Below are 22,941 nucleotides of genomic sequence, written 5' to 3' on the forward strand. Positions count from 1 at the left end.
CTTTGGTAGGAGTGTCAGAGTGCATTGATTTCAGCAGAGATCAAATGAGCACATGGATTGATTCGACAATCTGGTTGCCAGCCCAATGGGAGCTGAGTTGACGACGTTGCCGTCGTTGTCCGTTGTGGTTGGCGATGATGATAATGAATTTGTCCTGCGCTCTGGCTATTATCAGTGAGGCTCATCGTCATGTACGAGTTATGTACTGAGGGGTCTATGGGCACTTAACCTCAATTATGCCCCCTTCTCCCCTCTTTTGAAGGCCGCTGCAGGTCACTGGCGCACCCACTGGCGCACCCACTGGCACCCACTGGCTTACATGGGCACTCCACTAGCACCTGCTCCCCGCCCAATTGGACAGCGACCGAAGGGCCAACTGCTGATAGCTACAAGTAGACTTCAGCCGAGAGGGATCCCTGAACGCCTGGATCCCCGTTGACCCCCGTCAGACCTTAACGGCCCCTTCCCGCCCATCCCAACCACAGGCATTACAGGTCAAGTCTTGGGCACCTCCTAGGCGAATAGGTGTCACGGCAGCCCTACTTGGCAGCCTCCTATCCTCCTCAGCTCGATGCTTTCAGCTCATCGTCGACCCTGTCGGTCTGAGCTGCGCAGGAGCCAGAATCCTCTTGACAGTTGACTGGCACTCCTGTTCGTCACCATCTATGGCCGACCTTTACATCTGGCCTTAGCACCTGGATCTCCATCACTAGTTTTTGTTGCGCTGAAGTCTACCTCTCACTGCTGACAGGCTCACCGGTTTTTTGATAGGCGGTAACCCTGTGCCCAAACTCTCAACGCAATCCAATGGAGGCTGGCCTCACCTAACCCACTGTCCAACGTCTGATCATGAGCGAACTCCCTATACTTTATTTATTACTGGCAGGCCACGCACGAATGATGAGGAATGGAACTCGATCTCTATTGCAGACAACGCTCACCATCATAACAACCTAGACGTCAACCTCTGCTGTCGGCTTCCTGAATTGATGGCAGACAGCGAAAATGCGATCATGGCTGACTCGCCCGAGACGGCGCGAGCCCGTGATAAGGTCCACCACACGGTGACTGCCTGCGTTCGATGTAGACAAGTGAGCCTCCTCGTTCCGTCAGTTTTCTTGGGGTAGTCGTCATTGACTTGTCGCAGAGAAAGACACGGTGCGACCCCACTCTCCCCCGATGTGAGCCATGCGAGAGGAGCAATGCACACTGCGAATACTACGACTCCACTAAGAATAGGACCATTCCGAGAACATACATCACATCTCTGCAGGAAACTGTACGCCGACTCAATGAAGAACTCAAGGCTCTGCAGAAAGAGGAGGACTATGAGCCCGACCACGAGGCTATGGCGCGTGGCGCCGGCCTAGTCAAATTCAGTGAGAACGACGAATGCCGGTTCCTGGGTCCCTCGAGCGGCATTGCCATCACCCGGTTCGTTATGGAGTTCGCAAAACAGAACTCTATCCGGAGGACCATCAAGGACGTTGTGCCGCAGCATGCTGCTCAAGAGATCAAAGACAAGTTCGATGAGGAGAGCAGCAAGCCTACGTCGAAAGTTTATCCTCTCATCAGCTCAGTCGCTGCTCCCGAACTCCCAAATCGTGATCTCATGGATCGTCTAGTCGAGATTTACATGGTTAAAGCCCAATACATGCTCCCACTTCTTCACGAACCTTCTTTCCGCAAAGAGCTCCAGGCTGTGTATGACGGTTCAAACGATCCTACTCTCAATTTTCAGGTCCGCCTTGTTGTTGCAATTAGCATGCAAAAGCTAGACCCGCGATACGCCGGACTCGCCGACAGCTATTATCTGGCTGCCCTGCCTTTTTTATCGAGCGCTGTCCAGAAGATGGATGTGTCAACGCTTCAGTGCTTCGCGCTTATCGCCCAATATTCACTGCTCACACCAACTCGAACAGCAGCATATTGGGTGGTTGGGATTGCGGCAAGGCTATGTCAAGAGCTGGGCTTGTGTGAAGAAGAGACGATTCATCGACCGCCTTCTGGCGTCCGGCCCAACGCTCTGGAAGTGGACATGCGACGGCGATTATTTTGGATCATAACGTCCATGGAGTACGGTCTCGCACACAGTCTCGGAAGACCGAGCGCCTTTGGTGTGACTGTGGACAATATCAACGTCAATTTTTTCGAGCTTTGCGACGATAAATATATCAGTGCGGACGGACTGTTACCAGGTCACCATGCAATCATGAAGAAATGTATCTCAATCCATTTTTTCAAGATGAGGCTGCTCCAGGCCGAGATCAGGCGAACTCTGTATCTCAAGAAGCGCGAGGCACCGATGCACGGCCAAGACCCATGGTTTCACCAGATGCTGACCAAGATCAACAACTGGGTTCATGATTGTCCGAAGAACGACGAGGGATCTGGGTTGAGCGAAGCCTGGTTTATTGGCCGGAAAAACACAATGATTGTATTCATGTATCGACCCTCGCCTCAAATTCCCAGCCCATCACTCTACGCAGCCCAGCAGTGCTACTCTGCAGCCATCTTTAACATCCAGCTCCAGAAACGCCAAGTGGAAGGGCACTTGATCGACATCACCTGGATCTTCACCCAGGCCATCTTCATGGCTCTCAATACAGTGCTCTGGTGCCTATCCTATCCTGGTATTCGTCAACAGCATCCCCTGGAAGAGGTACAGATGCACATCCGAGACGCCCTCAGTGCGATCGACCTGTGCGCCGACCGCTGGCCGGGAGTGCGCTCCGCTCAACAACTCTACGAAAATCTCGTCTTCGGCTGTCTCAAGGCCTACGAAGCCGACAGCAAGGAATCACCTGCGTCGCAATCAGACTATGTCTCCTCCACGGCGACCCAAGATTTGTGTTCGTCCGCTGCGTCTCAGTTTGCGAACAGTCCAGCCAGCACAACAAATACCTCGGTCTATGGAGCCCAGTCCCCGCAATCTATTCACAGCGTACACGGCACACCAAACAATCACAGCTTCAAGAACGCAGCGGCCGGCTACATCGATCATTCGACGCAACAACAATTCCTTCCTCAATCGGAGATGCTCCCTACATCAACACAACCCCTGGCCAACCCGCAACAACAGTATATCCCCGTCACCGCACATCCATCCCTTCCCCGCATCGATGCTGCATCCATGCATTACAGTCTTCCTGGCTTTGACCCACTTTCCTTCCCAGCAACCACCGGCGCCACCACGGATGCTGGTGGTCCCTGGACAGCTGCACCCCTAATCCCGGGGGTGATCCCCGGCATAACCGGCTCTCCCAATATGAACTACGATGAACTTCCATACCTTGCCTCTTTCGGTCAAGAGTATAGTCGGTACATGGGACAATATTTCCCTCCACCGGGCCCGCAAGGGCCTCCTGGTTCTACTGGGACGGGAGCGGTACCAGGCAGTCATCGTGGTGCGGCTACCGGAGTAGGCAGTGCGGGTAATTATGCGATGCAGAGCCTCAGTTCCCAGCAACAAATGGAACTCATGGCGATTCTGGAGAGTGAGCGGAGTAAAGGCCAGCTGCCGGACGTAAGTGGAATGGTTAGTGATGCGACGACGTTTTATACGGCGCAATTGCCGTAAAGCATCATTTCTACGCCGCTCGACATAAGATCGGACTCGCGGCCTTCAAACGGGGCTAGAAATGGGAGAGGGACACGAAACGCACTGGTACAAAGAAGCAACAGGCACTCATTTTCCGGCCCGTCGGCATTTTACTCCAGGGCCAATTGGCTTACGTCGACCCTGTCCATTAACCGAGCACAAGATCTCAAGCCAGGAGGAATGGTCCAAACTCGTCCCTTTCTTCCTCTGAACACTATTATTCGATACCAAGGATCTACCGGATAACTCCAGGAGATTGGTACCGAAGGGCCCCCATTGTTATTCCAGCTAACCATCGTCTATCTTGGCATTCGGCAACTTTTGCTCCTAAGAACATGAATTGAAACCCAGGCTCCAAGGCAGACACACTCACCCCATTTGACATCCACACTCACATCCCTAGAGAGCAGATTCGACGTTTAAACGCGATGCGCCTTACGTCTTGCCTGCCAAGAGCCTAATTTAAGGTTTTCGGGGCATTGCATTGAAACGGCCATACCTTCTCCTCTCGCCGGGGTTGGGAACCAGGCTCACCATCACGATCTCGATGGCGCCTGGTTCGAAGCCAAGTCGAGAGCCTAAGTCTTCGGCCAGCAATCAGGCGGCCGGGAGAATATCTATATCGGGGGCACACTATCATGTAAGGCAACGCCAAGCAGTGCGTGGCGTCCATCAAGCACGACATGGAATATGTATAGAAGCGGTGGAAGGCGCATATATTTAGCATTCTTGATGTAGGGGACAACAGTACAGGCGCAAGGGAAATGGTGGCGGCTTGATGCCTCAAGGGAGGGTGGGAAAGGAAAAAGGAAACGGAAAGGCCAGCCGACAGTCGCACTTTTGCGAGCCTTACACTTCAGACCGTGAGCCTTGGGTCTGCGACCTCTGAGCCTTTGGAGTGAGGCCCGAATCGTGTATGATGCAATGTCCGGTAACATTTGCAATGTTGGAGGCCTATACGAGGTAATGGGAATCGATATCCAATGCAATGCAATGCCATGTGAAGGGAAAGAAAGTTGAATGAGGAACATGCTGCAGACGGTCAACCAAATATTGCGCACGCAGTGGCCTGCATGCATAGATCGGGAGCCACGCAACAAAAGTCCAACAGGGATCGCGCACACCAATGCACGCACGCAGTTCCCAGCACTGTTCCTTATGGATCCTTTGAAAGCGCCCGAGGAATTGCGTAATCGGCTTTTAGTAGGCGCGAGGTGGATACACCATACGCACACAGTAATCAGGCGATGTGTTGCTTGATTATGGTACATATCCGTTGCACGGAGGAGGGAGTTCTTGTCACAAAAAGCCCCCCAACGCAAGCGAACGAGCACCTGGGTCCTCTGCGCGCCCAATAGCAATCGCGGAGGGAAGTTCCTCTTTCTGGAACAATGTCCGGCTTCCCGGAATCATACTGGTAGTCTCCCTGCCAGCCAGACAGGGTCCGCCGAAACCTTCAAAGATTCCACGCACGAAAAGCAGACCCGAGGTACCAGTTCACCGGGGGCCCTTCTCGGTACATACCCAGTAGAGATAATGGCGTTGTCGGAGAGTTAATTAGTGGTCTGGTTCGCGAACCGTTTCTGCAGGGCGGGATCAGGCTGCGTGTACCCGGTATATATCCTGCAAGGAGTGAGTTGGGTTTTGGGGCCTGAAAGTTCCCTTTCGGCGGGTTTTGAGATGGATGGTCCAATCTTTTTTCACGGCTGCATTGATGTCGGAAAATTGGCGTCAAATGATGCGGCGCCATTGGTGCCGTGGACTTGCATTTTCACGGCCATTCCGGGCCGTTGAGTCGATAACACGAAGTGGATGAATTGGTCAGACGGGCAGCACAGCCACCTTGTTCTGCTTGGTGGCCTTGACACGAGTGGACAAGCCACACAAGAGCCTTTTCGCTTGTTCTTGCATCTGGCTGCGGTTTCCCCATTGATCCGAGCGTCTCGCCAGCAATGAGTGAGGCGTGTTTTTCTCGCATGTCTTTTGCTCGCCTCGGTTGAGGTGAAATGATGTGGAGGGTGCTCCGTACTTACAGAGAGTACCCAGTACCTCGTACTGGGTATCTCATTGCCCATTCGTGAGTCGGCGGAAGGCTTCAGCCACAGAAGAAGCGGGTGTGGCGCCGTGTCTGCGATTGGCCTGCACCGCTGAGCTTATCCTCGATCGTCGGCTTGGCGCACAGGGGGTTGATTTTGACTTTTGGACCTCGGCACTCCGTCAAGTTGTGGAGCCCATGTCTGCCACAGCGTCCAGTCGCGATGCCCGAAGCCTCACGGCCCTTGAGGCTATGCAATACGGGGCCTATTGCCAGGCCTTTTGTCGGTTTCCACAGGAAATGACGATGGCGCCACACTTGCGATTTGTTCAGAGGCCCAGGAGGCCCAGAGCCGCATAATCCCACGACTTTTATCCCCAGCACATCCTAAATCGGGCCAGGAAGCCACACCAGTGGCTTGGACGTGCTAGATCGGTGTTGGTGACATGGGCATGATGCTGGCCTGGCATCAAGTCTACATCTACGGGTTGCCCCCAGGCTCGAGTCAATATCAACTCACCTTGCTCCGCAAAGAAATGGTTCGTTTCCTTCAACATCCTGCGTTGCACAGATCCAGCCGCCGGCCACTTTCATTCAACCTCCCAGACATGCACCCACTCCCCTTCTTCTCTTCACAGTCTCTCGTTCCGCCGCGTTGAAATTCCTTGCCTTTGGTGTGTCAATTCGTTCCAGGCCGCTGGTCGGGTTTCCTTGTCGTCCTTCCTGGCAGTGCGATTCTCCCCTTGGCGCGCTGACTGATTGGTTGTAATCTCGTGCCACTGGTGATATAATGGACCAATTCAGGTTTCCTTCCTCGACGCCCCATGCAGACCATCAGTCGCTGTCTCCGCCTGTCGGGCGGGTGATCCACAGTTCAGCTTCGGAGCTAGAAACCCGATATCCTAGCCAACTAGGACTTCATCCGCATGGTTCAATCGCCACCCCGATGGATCCAGCACATGCATTCCGGCAAGCAATCTGGTCACAGCACCTCGAACACACCCCGGTCAGTTTTTCGAATGACAATTCGCAAACGTCCCTCTCACATCACCAAACGTCAAACGCTCTCATGGCCGCAATTCTGAGTCGACCCGACATCGGAGCCTTTCGAGACACAGTATGCAGCTACCTCCGCCTGACGTTCGGACTGTGGGCTGAGTTGTACAAACCTCGAGAGCACTCAACTGCTCACCACCTCCTGACCCGCTACCTCTCCCAGAAGTACGGCAGACTGCCTCCTGACTTGTGGCGCCTGATCAACGAATTAAAAGACCAGCATGATTTCGAGCATTCACGCCATGACTATATCGATATCATCTCCTCGATTCCGACGCCGCAAAATCAATTTCCGAACCACTTGGGGCCCTCTCCGTACGAAGGCCGAGCATTCAGCGGTCCTTGTAGTTGCCCGGTTCCTTGTCCGCCTGAGGAGAGCAGTCCCCTCGTGGACCAAGTCTCCAGTCCAGTTCCTGGCCAAGTCGGTCAAACAAGATGCACAACACCTGTTTTTACGGCGAATGGCAGGAGGAAATTCCAAAGTTCTTCCAATACGAGGAACAGAGGAAGAGCACCGAAAGGGGAGAGGTACAAATGCCCTTATACGAATTGCAGGCATGACGCTTTTAGGAATGCTGGGAACTTCAGCAACCATATGCGCAATTGTCATGCGGAATCTGAGTATCGCAACCGGCATCCAGCAGATTTTCTGGTACCAGACTCGTCCCCCCAGCTGAGCAATCAGGGCGACACCACGTCTTCCGTGGTTACAAATGCGAGCGACTCACCTTTGACTCGGCGACGATTGTCCGAGGAGTCCGGCACCAATGAAGACGGGGCGGCGACCGCTGACGACGAGGATGTGAGAGATATCGGCGACATCGTTTTCCCTGCTGAACAAGATGAATTCCAAGCCAGCATGGGCAAGGGGATGTTCAGTGAAGGCACCCCAGGAGCGCCTGCAACCAGCGGGCTAGCGTGCGGTTCTCTTTTGGAGGCCTTCAGATTTGTTCCACCTAACTATCAAGCACAGCATAATGTCATGTCACAAGGCGGACTCAATGACATGCCTCGATTTTCTCCCAGAGATGATGTAGGGTTTGGCCAACTTCAAATCATGAATGAACAGGGGTGGAACACACGAAGAAGAGGTTAGCTTGGACGGACAGCAGAGCATTCAGAAAAAGGGGAATGCTTGCCACGAGGCTGTAGGCAATAGCTCGAGATGTGCATGCTGCAAGTGAAAGGTACCAGCCTAGACGTAGGCCGTTTTTGCCGACGTTCCTCCACTTAATTGAATTGATCCTTTACAAAGCTCGCATTGCTGGCATGGGGCCAAAACACACGAGGTCGGCAGGGACCTATAGCACTTACAGGCGCTGAAGAATTTCCATGTTAATGAGTGATTGTATCGCCATGACGATATCACAAGAGGCTGGTTTGGCAACAAATGTTTTTAAACTGGCAGGTGGATCTTGCCAGGGAATTTCAAATCACCGAGTGCCTGGGGGCGGAGTCTGGGTTGCCGCTGGGCCGGCATGATGTGGTCGAACATCTCGGGATGGCGGGAACGTACCCCGTATGCAAAAGAAGTCGACCCTTTCTTGAAGGGTCGACTCGTGGAGGCGAGATGCAGTTCCTTGTCTGGTGCCGGCATCAGTCCGCCGAATGGCCCTTGCCGACAGAGATGGATTATGACCAGAGGGCATGGAACTTTGCTCGAAGTCGCCTGAGGTGGCAGTGGGAAAACTCGTTGATGGAAGGCAAACGGATGATGCCATCAAAAAATTCCTCCTCTTCGATTTGATGATATAGAGGAGAGACGAAACCTGAAACACACCTGTTGGAGCTAGTCTCTGAAGGAGCTCACCTTGTGACCGCGCCTCCGAAGTCTAAGAATAATCTAGGGACGAGGAGAAATAATGATGTCGGAGGACAGGTGCCTTCAGCTGGGAAGGGTGGGAAACTTATTCGGATCTCCATTATAAGCGAAATTGGACCAAGCGAGTCAGGAAGCGTGGCAGTCCGTGATTGGAATCGCGGATGTGAGCGGGATTTGAGGTCGCGGCCCAGAGCAAAAAGCAGCTGGAAGTTCTCACCCTCGGTGCCCTTTTAAACTGCAGGGATGGGTGACGAGCTCCTGAAACGAGCAATCGCCTTTCGCTGCGGGTGGCAGACTTGCATATGGAGCTGCTGCGCAACAGTTGCGCTGCAGCAGTCGAGCAGCTGAACGGCACGGTTCGCCAGTCCCTGGAGCTCGAATGCAGGTCCCCAAGCACCACGAAGGCCTGTTGAGTCCTGGTGGTGTTGACGCCGAATGCGTTTGCGACACTGATCATGCAGCAACCCTTGCCGAGCTGCACAGGTCTTGTGCCGGCGCGTCGAAGGTGCCTCGACTGCAGCCCGGACCAGAGAATTGGAACTGGCATTTGTGAGGTGGGCCTTGCTAGCACGAGCGCGATGACTATGAATCCGGTCCTCATGAGTCGCCGCCTACACCACGATTCCATACTTGCAGATTGCGAGCCTCAACTGCACCGTGTATGGTTTGGTTATCTCGGTCGCAGTGGCAACTCGTAGCTGTGCTGGTACTGGTGCTACTGAGAAGGGGCGCATATTGGGGGCATCTTTCCAAAAGGAGCCTTCGCTGGGTTAAATGTCAATACCCTCTTTGCAAACCGGGGTGGCGATGACATAGCACTGATGTCCTTGCCACAACGGCAAACAGGTTGGCAGACGCCATTTTGTAGGTAAGGTACGGTGGAGGTACGGAATAGGTACGGAGCATTCGAGGGGCTCCATCCAGTGCATCCGCCTTGCAGCGCCAGGCACCAGTTGCAGGTTGCGTGTGGTACACCGGGTTCCGTGCGAATAGCAGTATCTAGGGGGGTGTGTGTGTATGTGTTTCGCTGACCGTTGGATGTACCTACGGGGTACGGGGGGTTCATGCCCACCTCTGCCTCTGTGCAACAGAAGCAGAGCACCTAAAACAAAGGCCCACCTGAAGCACCAAGAACATTACCTACCTAGGCGGGAATCGGTGGGATAGAGGTTGCGATGGAGAGTGATCGGCCGTGTTGTGCGGGAGGACGGACTCGCATCAAAACTCTCGAATCGCGAGGACGATGCATAATAGGGTCGCTCAGCGGCTTCTGCTTGGGCAACGAGGGATGAGGCGAAGGCGCACGATGATTGTAACAAGTAGTGAATACTGGTCATGGCGGATGGCGGATGGCAGATGGAGGTGTACGAAGGTAGACCGCAGCTTGCAGGGGATACCTGGCCTCTCTGGTCTTGGCGGGAACCACGAATCAACAGCCAGACACGCCGTCACCGCCCCCAATTGGATCCCTTAGAGCCCACCCAGAGCCCCCTGGCCATGACTGGGAGGCGCACCAGCCCCAGGTTGGGCGCGGTCGCTTGACGTTTTGCCATGGGCACACCCATGTCGAGGGTGGGAGGTGCAGGGGGCACTCTTTAGGCTTTGCCAGCCCCGAGCCAGCCTCGACAGTCTTTACCAAAGCGAGCCGAAACAATGAGACTTTGAATTCTCACCTTGACCTGTTCCTTTCCTCTTCTTCTTTCGATGCTCGCACCACAACGCTCTTCTGCGCAGTCCACACTCATTGATGATGATGCCCGTATCTGCCTTGTCTACTTGGTTTCGCCCGCCCTATGCCATATACAATGCATGTCTCCCCTTCTCGCCGCTGCCTGGCACTGGCCGTCTTTCCGTACCTGCGTTCTCACCCATATATCACTGCGTTGCGAACCCGTGCCTCTCTGCCCGCCCTCTGCTCCAGCTCGTTGTTCACCCCAGAGCCCAATCAATCTTCCCATTCCTAGCAGTCTTTAATCTTTGTTGGTAATATCCATATTCGGTTGCCCTTGCTGCTGCCTTACCCTAGCTACGACTTGGGATCGAAGGCGTTCCCTCACGGGGACAACCTTGGGCTAGGGAGGCGGTCTTTGGCAGCCCGCTTCTCATTGCGCTCCCTGCACCACAACAGGTCGATTTCGGACCGCGGGCGATTGCGCCGTACCTCCTCGTCCTACCTATTGAGCCCGCTCGGTCGCCCTGTGCCCTCTCATTGCCTGGGACCAACCATCATGGAAAACAATCCTCACGCCAATCGGCCCCGGCAGCTGCAGGCCACCCATATCTCCTCTTCCCCAAGGCCTCCCCAACACCTCGCTAACTGACCTCATCTCGTCCAAAATTGACAAGCTGACCGGCCATCCGGATTTCGTCCTCTTTTCACCAATCATCCGTACCATACTCGAAGCGAGTGACAACGAGTGGCGGACGCTGAGCGATATACGTCGGGAGCTGTCACGGTCTGCCCTGTTCCGAAACCACTATGCGAATGTATTCGACACCCCTCCGCAAGAAATTTTCGAATTCATTGTGCAGATTAGGACGGATAAGAGCTGGAACACCAGGAGGCAGGACGTCCTCATGCAAGTCAATAAGCGGCGCCTCTCAGGATCTTCTTGGACGAGTTCTCAAGGATCTGGTCACGCTACAAGTATCCCAACTACCTTCACCAGACCTAGGGAGGGACCATTGCACTCTCCTTCTCACCTCCGGCAGGGCCATTCGGGATTTGTATCACAACATCCCGGTCGTGGTGCACGCTCACGTTGCACTGGAGGCAGCCCGACCTCTACCGAAGGCCATTCTTCTGCAGTGAACGATGGTCGGACCGCACCGCCCGGCTATCGTTTCTACTGTCTGTCGCAGAATTGCACGAAAAGCTATTCTCGACAAGGACATTATGAGAACCACATGCATCGATGTCATGCCGAGATTGCTCGGCACGATCCTATCATGGCCCTTGACAAGATATCAAGCCGAGGATACCCGAGTGCGGTCGACCTTGGAGGACACGTTAGACCAATAAAGGCGAGGGGAGGTGCACCGCCGACAACTCCTCAGCCAGCGCTTTCGACATCGATGCTGCATACGTCGATTCCACCATCTCCAATACCGGAGATCGTCCCTCCGCCTGCTCCAACCTCACACACTGTCCATTCGCTCACAATTGAATCCGGTACCGGTCCGCAAATCAGGCTTCCCCAGAAACGGCCTCTCGAAACAGACATGTCGCCGTCTGCATTTCAATATGATGTTGACACATCCTCCCACAGCCCCAGCTGGTATTTCCTTGATGGTGTACAGCCATTTTTTGGAACACTGCTCAGCCAGACAATTTCAAACTCCGGCCAGTCTTTTTTCCCCACTGGCTCTCACATGGGCAGTTGACAACCTATCGACCACGCGAGCGAGGCCATCAAGGTAGTCGCAATACCGGCTACGCTCACAATCGGTTCAATCTGCTACCCTTCAGCTCGATGATACATGTTCTACCTTGTCCGGATCTTGTTCCAAGAACCTAGATAATCCTCCCATGGATCGCCGGTGGGTCTGCTGTGGATTTCTAGACAATGCGTGCATATCAGCACCCTTACAAAGCTACCCCGTTACCAGCACGGGAGACACTTTCGTTATGCTTGCATGGCTTCAGGAGAATGCAGGAGGTCATGAGAAGACGAGCCATGAGATGACCAATTCTTAGATTGAGGATACAGCATCTGGTTCCGACCGGTCGATTTCTTACCTTTTATCGGGATCATGTGTTCGGCATCATGTGTTTTTGAGCTCCCAGCTACGGGGCATTGGGCAAGAGCCAGGTTCACAGGATATCACGAGATACGGATTTACGGTTTCTTTATCGATCTACCAGAAGATCGGAGCTATGTCTTATTATTCCCCCTGATGCTTCCACCACAGCTTTTGGCTAATGAGGCTTACTCCTCCGCCTGGGACCGAAAATGTCCAACTAAAAGTTTGGCGCATTTTGTTTTTGCTTTGTTTGTCCGGAGATATCCCTGTACAATTAGGACCGAGTTTATGCAGTGCTAGGAACTTGTCGACCGCCACCTCGGCGAGCGGCACACAGCACTGCTCGGCGTCGGCGTGTCTGGAGTATGCTAGCTGTAATGCAGCTAGTTAAGCCTCGGTAAGTCGAGATGAGGGGGGGGGGTCATTTGTTGTATATGTGAATGTCTTTACCGAACTAGTTCCCAACTTCCCCCCATGGGCTGCCCACTGTTCCATACTCCGTGCATAGTAATCATGAATTGGTTCGGCGTGTGAGATATACCAGGCTCGCCTCCAACCTCCGTTTCTACTCAAAGTTGTCAAATCTCTCATCTTCGTATCTAGAGACACCAAGACGCCCACCATGTCCTTCCAACAGAACGCGTATGTGCTCGGCGTGGGTCTCACGCAATTTATAAAGCCCCGAGGGCTACGCGCCTATCCTGAGTAGGTTTCATGCAAACGGCTTGGTCCAAGGGAAGAAGAAATTTTAAAAGCCTCTGCTATCTAACGAATAGCTTTCCCCATTACTGACCAAAGGCTAGGTTAGGCTTTGAAGCTGGCACCAAAGCTCTGCTCGATGCCCACATCACATACGACGATGTGCAGACCGGAGTGGCGTGCTACTGCTATGGCGACACCACTTCTGGCCAGCGCATCTTCTATCAGTTCGGCATGACCAATATCCCCATATACAACACTAACAATGCCTGTGCAACGGGATCTACAGGCCTGCAACTCGCGCGGACGCTGGTCCGAGGTGGCATCGTGGACGTCGTACTGGTGATTGGGTTTGAGACCATGAAACCCGGACCCATTAAGGGTATCTGGGATGATAGACCGAGTCCCATGGGCCTGGAGACCAGGTTGATGGAGGAGACGAGGGGAAAGCATGATACTCCGAAAAATGCGCAGTTCTTCGCCAATGCTGGAAGAGAGTACATGGAGAAGTGAGTCCCAACCCGTCGGCCTCTTCGTTGGTGGCCGAAACCAATTTCAGCAATGGCCACTTTTTCCTCTCTCACACAAGGCCACAAAGCCGACACCCACTTTCCCCTTCATCTGGTTGACTGCTCACTGATATACCGTGACTGCCACTCAGATACGGGGCCTCAGCCCGCGACTTCGCCGAAATCGCCCGCATCTCGCACGAGCACTCTTCGCGGAATCCCTATGCCCAATTCAACACCGTCTACACCCTCGAAGAGATCGAAAAGTCGCCCATGATCCACTATCCACTGACGAAACTCCAATGCTCGCCCACGTCGGACGGCGCCGGGGCAGCCGTTATCGTTTCTCAGCGCTTCCTCGACTCGCGACCTGAACTCAAGTCTCACGCCATCCTAATGGCCGGACAAGCACTTATGACGGATTCTCCCGCCCTGTTCTCGCGCTCAGCAATTGACCTCGTGGGCTACGACATGACTAAACGCGCAGCCAAAGCTGCGCTGGAGGAAGCAGGCGTGTCCGCCCGAGACATCAAAGTGTGCGAATTGCACGACTGCTTCTCCGCCAACGAACTGATTCTGCTGGAGGGCCTGGGGCTCTGTGATCAAGGAAAGGCGCATCTTATGGTGAGGAATGGGGATATCACGTACGGCGGCAAAGGGCCGATTATAAATCCTTCTGGAGGACTGATTTCAAAGGGCCATCCGCTAGGTAAGCTACATCCCACGCCCTTCTTCGTCCCCACCCCCCCCCCCGGGATAGATGGGCTCACACAATTCAACCAGGAGCGACCGGCCTCGCCCAATGTGCCGAGCTCGCGTGGCAGTTGCGCGGCTGGGCGAACAACGGCCGTCTAGTCAAGGACATCGACGTCGCCTTGCAGCACAACCTGGGCCTCGGCGGCGCCGTGGTGGTCACCGTGTACAAGCGCGCCGACAGGCGGAAGAACACGGACGTCAAGGAGAGCGATGCCCAGATCGCCCAGATGAGCGGCCTCGGCTATAATCCCGCCGTCGAGGCCAGAGGGGTCAGCTTGGGCGACTTCGAGAAGGTCAGGAGCAAGAAGGCAAAATGTGAATATGCTCTGGGCGAGACGGCCGAGAAGTTGCAGGCTAGATTGTGATCTCGGAAAGGAGAGGCTGCAGTGTCTTGTTTGTCTTTCCCTCACCCCCATGTCCCGTGTACTCTAGGACGTCCTGCCGTTCTGATTGCCACCACAAAGCAGAGGAAATTGTCACAAACATAGTTTTACTTTATTGGTTCTCCTCTTGAAAAGCTTGAGCAGATCCGGAGTGGCTGATGCACACGTCGAGTCAAGGAGTTCCGTCAACAGCAATCGGGCACGGGAAGACTGTTGCCTGAAGACTTTCCCATTCCTGGCCTTGTCTGGGCGATAAAACGAGATGGAAGCATGGCCTTGATGCTGCGAGAATTTCCAGACCGCATCTTCGTCAGATTTTCGTTTAGCTTACAAAACCCAAGTTCACATTACTACTGACTAGCAGGAGGTACACGAAGCTTTGGGGCAGCTGATCTTGACATTCTTTCAGCTCCACTACGGATCATGCTCGGCTCTTCCAGCCCGTGATGATCCCTACTCCTCATCGTCATCACTTATCGCAAGTTCTCATTTCTCTTCACGGCCAAAAAGGTCAAACTCCAGAGTTGTCGAATGTCGCTTTCCGTTCCGGCACCAACTCCCGGCGGAGGTGGCAACACACCCAGCGGCGTCGTGACGAAGCTGCCCGTACTGTTGTTGAACGTCCAGCTCCACACTTCGCCCTGTAGCTGCGCAGAGTTGGCTTCAATGCTGTCCCAGAGCATATTGTATGCGCGGATGACGTTGTTGTACACCGAGGATATGCTGCACCAGGCTGGCGCAGTTGAGGTCGAATTCGTGGAGGTGCTGGTATTGCACCTCGCAAGCTGTCTTTCTAGACCCTTCGCCATCATGGAGAGTTGAAATGACCATATGACGCACCCGTGGTAAGCAGCGTTGGTGAAGTTTGCAATTAGTACGTCTGAGCCTGAAAGTGCTGGGTTCGCCACAATCATGCTCTTTGGTGTCATCAGCCCTGCCGGAAACGGTCGGATCAAACTGTTTGCTGTGGCGTTGATGAACCGCGTTTCCTGCGCTTCGGCTTCGGGGGTGGAAGACGAAGAGTTCACGAAGAACACGCGGAAGCTGCTGTCGCTGTGCTGCACGTTTACCGACGACAAGTTGTCGTAGCCATTCAAGGCGATCGAATAGGTCGTGACGTTGCCTGAGGATGGTAGCGACGAGGCGTTGGTCGGTCCGTTGTAGAATGTAGCTGAATCCACGAACTGACCGAGGCGAGAACGGGCGATCGACGCCGTGATGTTTGTCTCGAAGAACTGGAGTGTGTTTTCTTCCCAAATTTGTGCCCGCGAGTCGGCCAATGTGCGCCATGAGGTGGTATTGACACTTGTATTGTTTGGGAAGACACCTGGTGTACGCGCTAATCGACCTATGGCTCGCAGGGCTGCAGGTACCAGAGCCGTGTTGACGTCAAAGGGAATCCGACCTCCTCCAAGTCCATAGGTAGAATCCCGCCATTGTCCGACAATCTGGTCAGACTTGAGGTGGACAAGATTGGCCGAGGTCTGGTTCTGGGCGAATGCAGCAGTGACATTCATGATTTTCTCTGCATTAATGAGCGCCAAGTCCCGATATGTCAGGTTGCGATTCTGTACATCGATCGAGCCAGCCTTCCGGCTCAAGAGAGGACTGATGCGAGAAGGGCTGCTGTTAAAGTATTGTGCCATGAGGACCGGGAGGTAATAGTCTGTATCGATCATAGGGTAGGTAAAACCTGGTGCAGTGCTTGTGATGTTGTCCTGCAAGTTCAGGTAGGTTGCATAATCACCTATGGTCTCTTCGTGACACACGGATCCGTCGCTCCGATTGAGACGTTCAAGAACCGCCCCAATCACGGCTTCTGTCGCCGAACCATTACCTTGGCTCAACACCGGTTCCAGAAGCAATGCACTGATCATGCTATCACGGCCGAAGTAGGTGAGAAACCTCCACGCTCCTGCGAGCAATTTCTCAGTGTAGGAGAGAAACGAAAGTGATGTGGTTTGATCCGGCTGTTGGGTGATCAGACTTTGCGATGCGGCGTTCAGGACTCGGCTTTGTGGAAGCTGCGTTAGTTGTGGATAATTGAAGCTCGCGGAGAACAGATAGAATCCTGCCCCAAAGCTGATGGTCTTGCTCCGCTGGTTGATTGTGATATTGGAGCTTAGGTTTTCGTATGGTACCATGGTGAAAGTGGTAGTGGTGACATTGTCTAGCCAGAGTCGCGAGAATGTCACCCCAGTGCCATTCGACTTTGTGACTTTGATGGCATCCTGAATGACCGGACGAAGAAGACTCGGGCCTTCTGTGAAGTCTCGAATGGTCCTTATACTGCCCAAAATTGAAATAGTCAAGGTGGCGGAGGTGTTGAACGAGATGACTCCCTGGACACCAACAAATGGAACTGCCGAGCCCTGAGACGTTCTGTAGACCGGACCCAATGGGGATCCAACAGTGGAATTGACGAGCTCTATGGCCAGCGATCCATTGGGGCCATTCTGAGGCTGGAAGAAGGTGCAAATTCCGCTGTTGCCAGCGGGCCAAGCAATGATCAGTCTAGGACCGATTATAGTCAGGTTCGAGTCTGAGAGTGGACTGGTGACCACCGCTTGCGAATCACTGTGACAGTCCGAGTAGAAGTAGTTGTCATACGGTGGATCAGTCAAATGCTGGGTCACAGCTGGGCACGAATTTTGGGCCCAGCAAGACTGAAGCCAGAGTGCGAGGAAGAGCACAGGAAATGCCAACATGGTGAGTAACGTCTGCGGTGTGTTTACCTTACCCCATACGAAGCGAATACCATGCATCTAGGAGAAAAGGGAAATGCGTCGAAGAGAGAAAGACGACAGGCTTTTATTAGAAAGTCATTCGCCAGCGGCGACCTCAGTGACCCCGAAACACGAGCTGCTAAAGGTCTCTGGAAAGCGATCGACAATGACATCAATGGGGGAAGCTCGCGAAGAAATGAATGCGGAGATGCTGATCATGTCGCGCAAAAGGCATGGCCAAGCGAAAGAATCAGGGAAATAGCCGAGAACTTGACACGTTTTTGGACTGGGCAAAGCGGAGAGAGCAGAGTGAGGGCCTACCTATCCAGTAATTTTCGAGCGGCCAGCTGCGGACGCTGAACGCGAAGAGGAGATCCGCAGGAGAAGAACGAGGCAAAATGAAGGCCATGGGAGGTGGTGCTTTGACGGCCAATCAGGACGCAACAGTCAATTGGGGCTCATTTACTCCGCCGTTACGGTACCGCACTATCAACTCAGGTGCAGTCTGCTATGTCCAGGGATATATCGACACTCCGAGGTTGCCATCACCGTTAGGAACCTCGGGCATCCGCATCCTGAAGCTGCTGTTGCCAATTGGACGGATACCTCTGGAAATGCTCCCTGCAACCTCCACGAAGTGCGCGCCGCTCTGAACGCCCTGGGTCATGGACGAGGTACAGCCGCCTTTTAAACGAACGCGTCAGGCTTGCGAGCCATGCCGGTAAGCTCAGTTGAGCTCGCTCCTCGATGCCAATCGTATCAAGCTCATCCATGCTCCAAGGCGCAAAAAGTCAAGATGTACAGGCGAGAGGCCGGTCTGCTCTCATTGCGCACGTCTTGGAAAGCCTTGTACCTACGCCACTGGGGCTGATCGACGCATAACGGCCTCGCAAGGTTTGGATCTGAGAAACAGGGTATCGCCAGGAAATACCGCCCTTCTTCTGCCTCAAGTTGGCCAAGACACGGTAATAAGTGCTCCCCCCCAGCAAGATGCGGGTTGAAGTACCATTGAAAAGGGCATGCGTTGACCCGGGGCTGTAGGCCGACAGATTGGGCGCCCTCGAAGCACAAGTGGCCGAAATGCGAAAGCTCTTGGAGTATGTTGCTTGCAACTTTGAATCCCACGCCATGCACGCTAAGACTGACTGATGAGGAGGCGTCAACCTACTTCAGTGACGCAGCCAGTTCCATCGACATTGTCCCAGACTGCTGCATCGCATACTGATCTCGACACGCGAATCGCGGATACATCTCCCAGCGACAGGTACGCTATTCTGACCCCCATCACACGCTGCTCCAGCTTATACTAATCTGGATCATATGCAGACTTCCGCCTTGGGGGGTGGTCGGCTATTTCGTCCAGCTATATCTCAAATATTGCAACTGCCAGCCACTTCCTCTGTTCTCCTCTGAGGACCTGACAACCACTTTTAGCTCTCGAGACCCCGAATTAATACTAGCGATGCTGGCCCTGGCGTCGCGCTTTGACCCAGATAACTCCGCCGTCAGTCAGGCAGATCTATCACGCACGTTCGAAAGTCGCGCAACTCCGGCAAGAGACATGATCATGCGTCGAGTTACCCATGGTCCTGTTGAGCTTTCCACGATCCAAGCATTATGCCTCCTCAGCGTAGCAGAATTCAATCGTAAGTGTACTAAGACACTACCTGTCGCTGCGGTCGCTGATGGCCCCAGACGGAAATACGCCTCGGGCTAGCACCTACATTTCGCTGGCAATTGATCTCGTTTCATCTTCAGGACTGTCTTCAGAGCATCGAAGACCGAACTGTGACTATATTGACGACGAGCGACGACGATGCTATTGGAGCGTAGTACTTTTGCGAAATCTCTACGGAGTATCGCCCAGCACATTTTCGTTTGTTCAGGATGAAAGGACACCCAGGCTTCCCCAAAGACCACAACCTCCTTTAGGGATTAGCTGTCAAATAACCGATGCAGCCCTGGAGCAGCCGGATGGTCCGAGTTCCTCTAACGAACCATCTGATCACGGAATTTTCGCGTATGTCGTCCAGCTGAGTCAAGTCTGGCAGAGAGCTGCCAGGTTTGCAAACAGGCGTGGAAACGTCGGTAGCCTTCCTGCCTGGTCTCCACAATCCGAGTATTCCCAGATCACTGCTGAACTCATGGAAGTCGAGACACGATTGCCGTACAAGTATCGCTTTCGGCCTTCACGATTTCTGAATCAAGATCACCATGAGCTCGAGCAGCACCGTGACTTCTGGGCCTCCTGGATTTTGCTCCAGATTCTTTACCACACTATCCTCTGTCTGCTTAACCATCCCCTTCTATTGTTTCTCCGCCTTCGGGATTTCAGAGTCACGATGGTACCAGAGGTATTTCTTCAGCACACTGCTGATCTCACGGAAACTCACACAGAATGGGTCATACACATGCTGGACTTGTGCGAGAAGAATGAATTCCGACTATTTGATCCATTCTTGGCGCACTGCGCCGCTATTGCTGCAACAATCTATTTGCAGCAGAGCTTTTCCGATGATAACGAAGTGAGGACGGCGAAGCAGCGCAGTTTCGGAAAGTGTGTCTCATTCATTCGAGATCTGGGCTCATTTTGGCCTTACGTTAATCAACTTGTGGGCATTCCCTGTCTCCCATTATGCTCGCGGCCTGTCGAAATATTCTCTGACTTCTTCAACAGGCCGACAAGATTGAAGACTTTGAAAAGGTCGTGTCGAACTCTTTCCGTGACTCTGCATCTCAAAGACCTCCAAATTCCCGCATCTCCATCGATCTAAGCTTGTTCTGGGAGATTATCGAGGCCTCCTTTGTGAGTGAGCTCCCCCAGGATGCTGACGGTTACTTCGGTGCTTCCCTCACCTCTCATCGTCGATCGTCTTCCTCCGGAGAAGTCCTTCGCAGCCGTCTTTTACCCAAGCCCACTCGTCTCAATCATCATAGTATTGGTTCACGGTTTGAAGACGCCGAGTCCACAAGTGCCCTCCTTTCGAGAGATTCTACTGAAAATTCCGAAGTTCGTACTGCAGACTTTATGAACGAGGAAGTGTCGATTTTGGCACAAAGCTATTTTGCACAGGGACAAGATTTGGCTGGAAGCCTGGATGATTGGTGGCTTTCAGGACAGCCGACCTGACAGCCAACATGCTACCTAACAAGTACAAGCAATTCCAATTATTGTCTGCCAATCACGTGCTCCGTATATCCAGCCGGCAGGGAACCGTCGCAATAGGTTCTCGCTCACCATACCAGATTTGCTTCTCATAATCTGACGCTCACTACCAAGTACAAGTACCTGTACAAGTATATGCCTCATCGATTGCGAACTACCCTTGAGCAAGGTTCTACTATCAGAGGCTCACGGGACCCCCCAACCAATCAAGATGCGGTCAAAATTCTCTCCTGAGCAACCATTTTATCACCCCATCCGTATCCGCCTCCGACGGATGCTGACTCCTTGTTACGAGAATGCTCTAGTCGATGATGATGATGTCTGAATCAGTGAAAAACGTGGTGATGCCTTCCGACATCCTGTCAATGTTCTCCGGATAGACATACAACTCCATCATCTCCTCTACAACCAATGTCAGTGGACTGCTTGATTCGATTCACCAATTCCGAGATGAGAGAAACGCCTGAAGAGTTGATTCAAACATGCGGTATCTCGGCCAAATATGGCTTTCTCCCTGATACCGATCCTTTACAACGCCTACCAGATATTTACTACGATCCTTGGGAGGCACTTGCGGAGAACCTTCCCAAGCTCATAGCGAACGACGCAGTCAGGTCAAAGATTGACCAGCTACCAATCCTTGGCATTAGCCAATTGCACACGGACGCAGAGTGGCGGCGGGCATACGTGGTGTTGGGATTTTTGACTCACGCATATATCTGGGGTGGTGAGCGACCCGCCGAGGTTAGTTTCGAAGTCGTGGCACTGCCTGACATGTAGCTGATGGTCTTTATAGCGACTCCCACCCCAACTCACATGCCCCTTTCTGGCAGTGTCGGAGCATTTAGGACTGCCACCAACCGCGACGTTCTCGACACTCAGTCTTTGGAATTTCGGTTTGCAGACTCCGGGCAGTGATCGAACTAGCCCAGAAAATCTCCGTTCCCTGGTCTCATTCACCAACACGAAAGATGAAGAGTGGTTCTGCATGATATCCACCGCCATCGAAGCGAAGGGCGCCCCTCTTATCCTAACGATACTTCGTTGCATCCAGGCCGTGGATGACCATAATGACAAATTGGTTTTGTCTTGTCTTCAAACTTTGACTAATGGGATTCATGAAATCGAAAATCTTCTGAAACGGATGCATGAAAAAAATGACCCACAGGTTTTCTATCACAATATTCGTCCGTTCTGTGCAGGGACCAAAGGAATGGCGGCGGCTGGCTTGCCCAATGGTGTCTTTTACGATGAGGGCGGGGGTCGAGGCCAATGGAGACAGTATAGCGGCGGGAGCAATGCTCAAAGCTCACTGATCCAGCTCTTCGACATTTTTCTTGCTGTTGATCATTATGCAACGGGAGGCGGTGACATTCGCCGCCCAGTGTCGCAGTATGGAGGTGCTGGTCCCAAAGGGTATTTACACGTGAGTTCTTCGGCATGCCACGCCGTTTTACAGCCAACTGACCCGGAATAGGAAATGAGAAACTACATGCCACGGCCACACCGCAAGTTCCTCGCAAGAGTTGCACGAATGAGGAACCTGCGCGAATATATCTCGCGCACCACAACTTCCACAGAGCTTCAGGCGGCATACAATGGCGCTGTTACCGCCGTGGTTCGGCTCCGAAATAGCCATATCCAGATCGTCGCCAGGTACATTGTCATGCCATCCCGGAGCCCGCCTGCCCAATACATCGTCCAGCGAAAAGGGGCAAACCTGGCTACGGCATGTTCAACGCAACAACATGCTGGGGAAATGGACGAGGATGCATCAGTGACGAGACAATTACACGGCACCGGTGGAACAAGCGTGATGCCCTTCTTGAAGAGGACTCGGGATGAGACCAGGGAAGCGATGATGCGTGTCTCTTGAATGCTACATATAACCAGCGAAGGCTGACATTTGAACCTGGGGTCGCAAGAATGAAATGAAGCGTACCAATGGCCATGAAGACTCAGTGGTGTCTCTTCTCCATGTTTACTCGCACTTGGAGAGGCTCTGGATCATGTGAGTTCTACTTTTATGTACAAGTATAAGTACTTGTTACTTGGTGCTTAGCCCTGACCAACCTGACTTGTACCAAGTAAGCATTCCATCCAACTCCCCCTTTCCCCGTCTGCCACGTGATCACCAAACTCGCTCAGACATCGAGTCCTGAATCCCTATGGAATCCCTGGGCCGGACGGTCGCAATATCCCAGGTCCAGGTCAGCAGACACACCGGCCCCTCCGTACGAGGGTGCCCGGTCCTTGTCCAAACCACATGGAGAACGTCATAGACGTCATTCCAAGGGTTTGGGTTCCCCCTTGGTGCCGCCTCGCCGCCCTGTGTCACGCGATAGCCCATGCAGCGAGACTCGGCTTATTCTCCATCTCCGCCGGCCACGGGCCGTGGAAGCGGAGCAGAAGCAACAAGCACGAGTACGGTGGTAGGCAGGTAC

At 53.4% G+C, this 22,941-nt stretch overlaps 6 protein-coding genes across 6 annotated transcripts; 5 read left to right on the forward strand and 1 right to left on the reverse strand.

The window, feature by feature from the left end:
- Positions 1-1,013: 1,013 nt before the first annotated feature.
- A1O5_05129 (uncharacterized protein) lies at positions 1,014-3,580 on the forward strand (the record flags this gene model as incomplete). The annotated part of the gene is made up of 2 exons (XM_007745732.1): positions 1,014-1,091; positions 1,148-3,580. 2 exons carry the CDS (start codon positions 1,014-1,016, stop codon positions 3,578-3,580), a joined length of 2,511 nt encoding a protein of 836 aa, XP_007743922.1.
- Positions 3,581-7,287: 3,707 nt separating this feature from the next.
- A1O5_05130 (uncharacterized protein) lies at positions 7,288-7,788 on the forward strand (the record flags this gene model as incomplete). Its single annotated transcript, XM_007745733.1, has 1 exon — positions 7,288-7,788. One exon carries the CDS (start codon positions 7,288-7,290, stop codon positions 7,786-7,788), a length of 501 nt encoding a protein of 166 aa, XP_007743923.1.
- Positions 7,789-12,880: 5,092 nt separating this feature from the next.
- A1O5_05131 (acetyl-CoA acyltransferase) lies at positions 12,881-14,587 on the forward strand (the record flags this gene model as incomplete). Its single annotated transcript, XM_007745734.1, has 4 exons — positions 12,881-12,963; positions 13,062-13,466; positions 13,619-14,175; positions 14,250-14,587. 4 exons carry the CDS (start codon positions 12,881-12,883, stop codon positions 14,585-14,587), a joined length of 1,383 nt encoding a protein of 460 aa, XP_007743924.1.
- Positions 14,588-15,078: 491 nt separating this feature from the next.
- On the reverse strand, positions 15,079-17,313 carry A1O5_05132 (uncharacterized protein; the record flags this gene model as incomplete). Its single annotated transcript, XM_007745735.1, has 1 exon — positions 15,079-17,313. One exon carries the CDS (start codon positions 17,311-17,313, stop codon positions 15,079-15,081), a length of 2,235 nt encoding a protein of 744 aa, XP_007743925.1.
- Positions 17,314-17,729: 416 nt separating this feature from the next.
- A1O5_05133 (uncharacterized protein) lies at positions 17,730-20,461 on the forward strand (the record flags this gene model as incomplete). The annotated part of the gene is made up of 6 exons (XM_007745736.1): positions 17,730-17,968; positions 18,373-18,428; positions 18,505-18,595; positions 18,658-18,977; positions 19,027-19,943; positions 20,009-20,461. The coding sequence occupies 6 exons, from the start codon at positions 17,730-17,732 to the stop codon at positions 20,459-20,461; spliced, it is 2,076 nt and encodes a 691-aa protein (XP_007743926.1).
- A 486-nt stretch (positions 20,462-20,947) lies between these two features.
- Positions 20,948-22,373, forward strand: A1O5_05134 (indoleamine 2,3-dioxygenase; the record flags this gene model as incomplete). Its single annotated transcript, XM_007745737.1, has 3 exons — positions 20,948-21,241; positions 21,294-21,923; positions 21,975-22,373. The coding sequence occupies 3 exons, from the start codon at positions 20,948-20,950 to the stop codon at positions 22,371-22,373; spliced, it is 1,323 nt and encodes a 440-aa protein (XP_007743927.1).
- Between the last annotated feature and the right edge of the window lie 568 nt (positions 22,374-22,941).

The sequence above is a fragment of the Cladophialophora psammophila genome (assembly GCF_000585535.1).
Source record: "Cladophialophora psammophila CBS 110553 chromosome Unknown aczJe-supercont1.7, whole genome shotgun sequence".
Classification (NCBI taxonomy): Eukaryota; Fungi; Ascomycota; class Eurotiomycetes; order Chaetothyriales; family Herpotrichiellaceae; genus Cladophialophora; species Cladophialophora psammophila.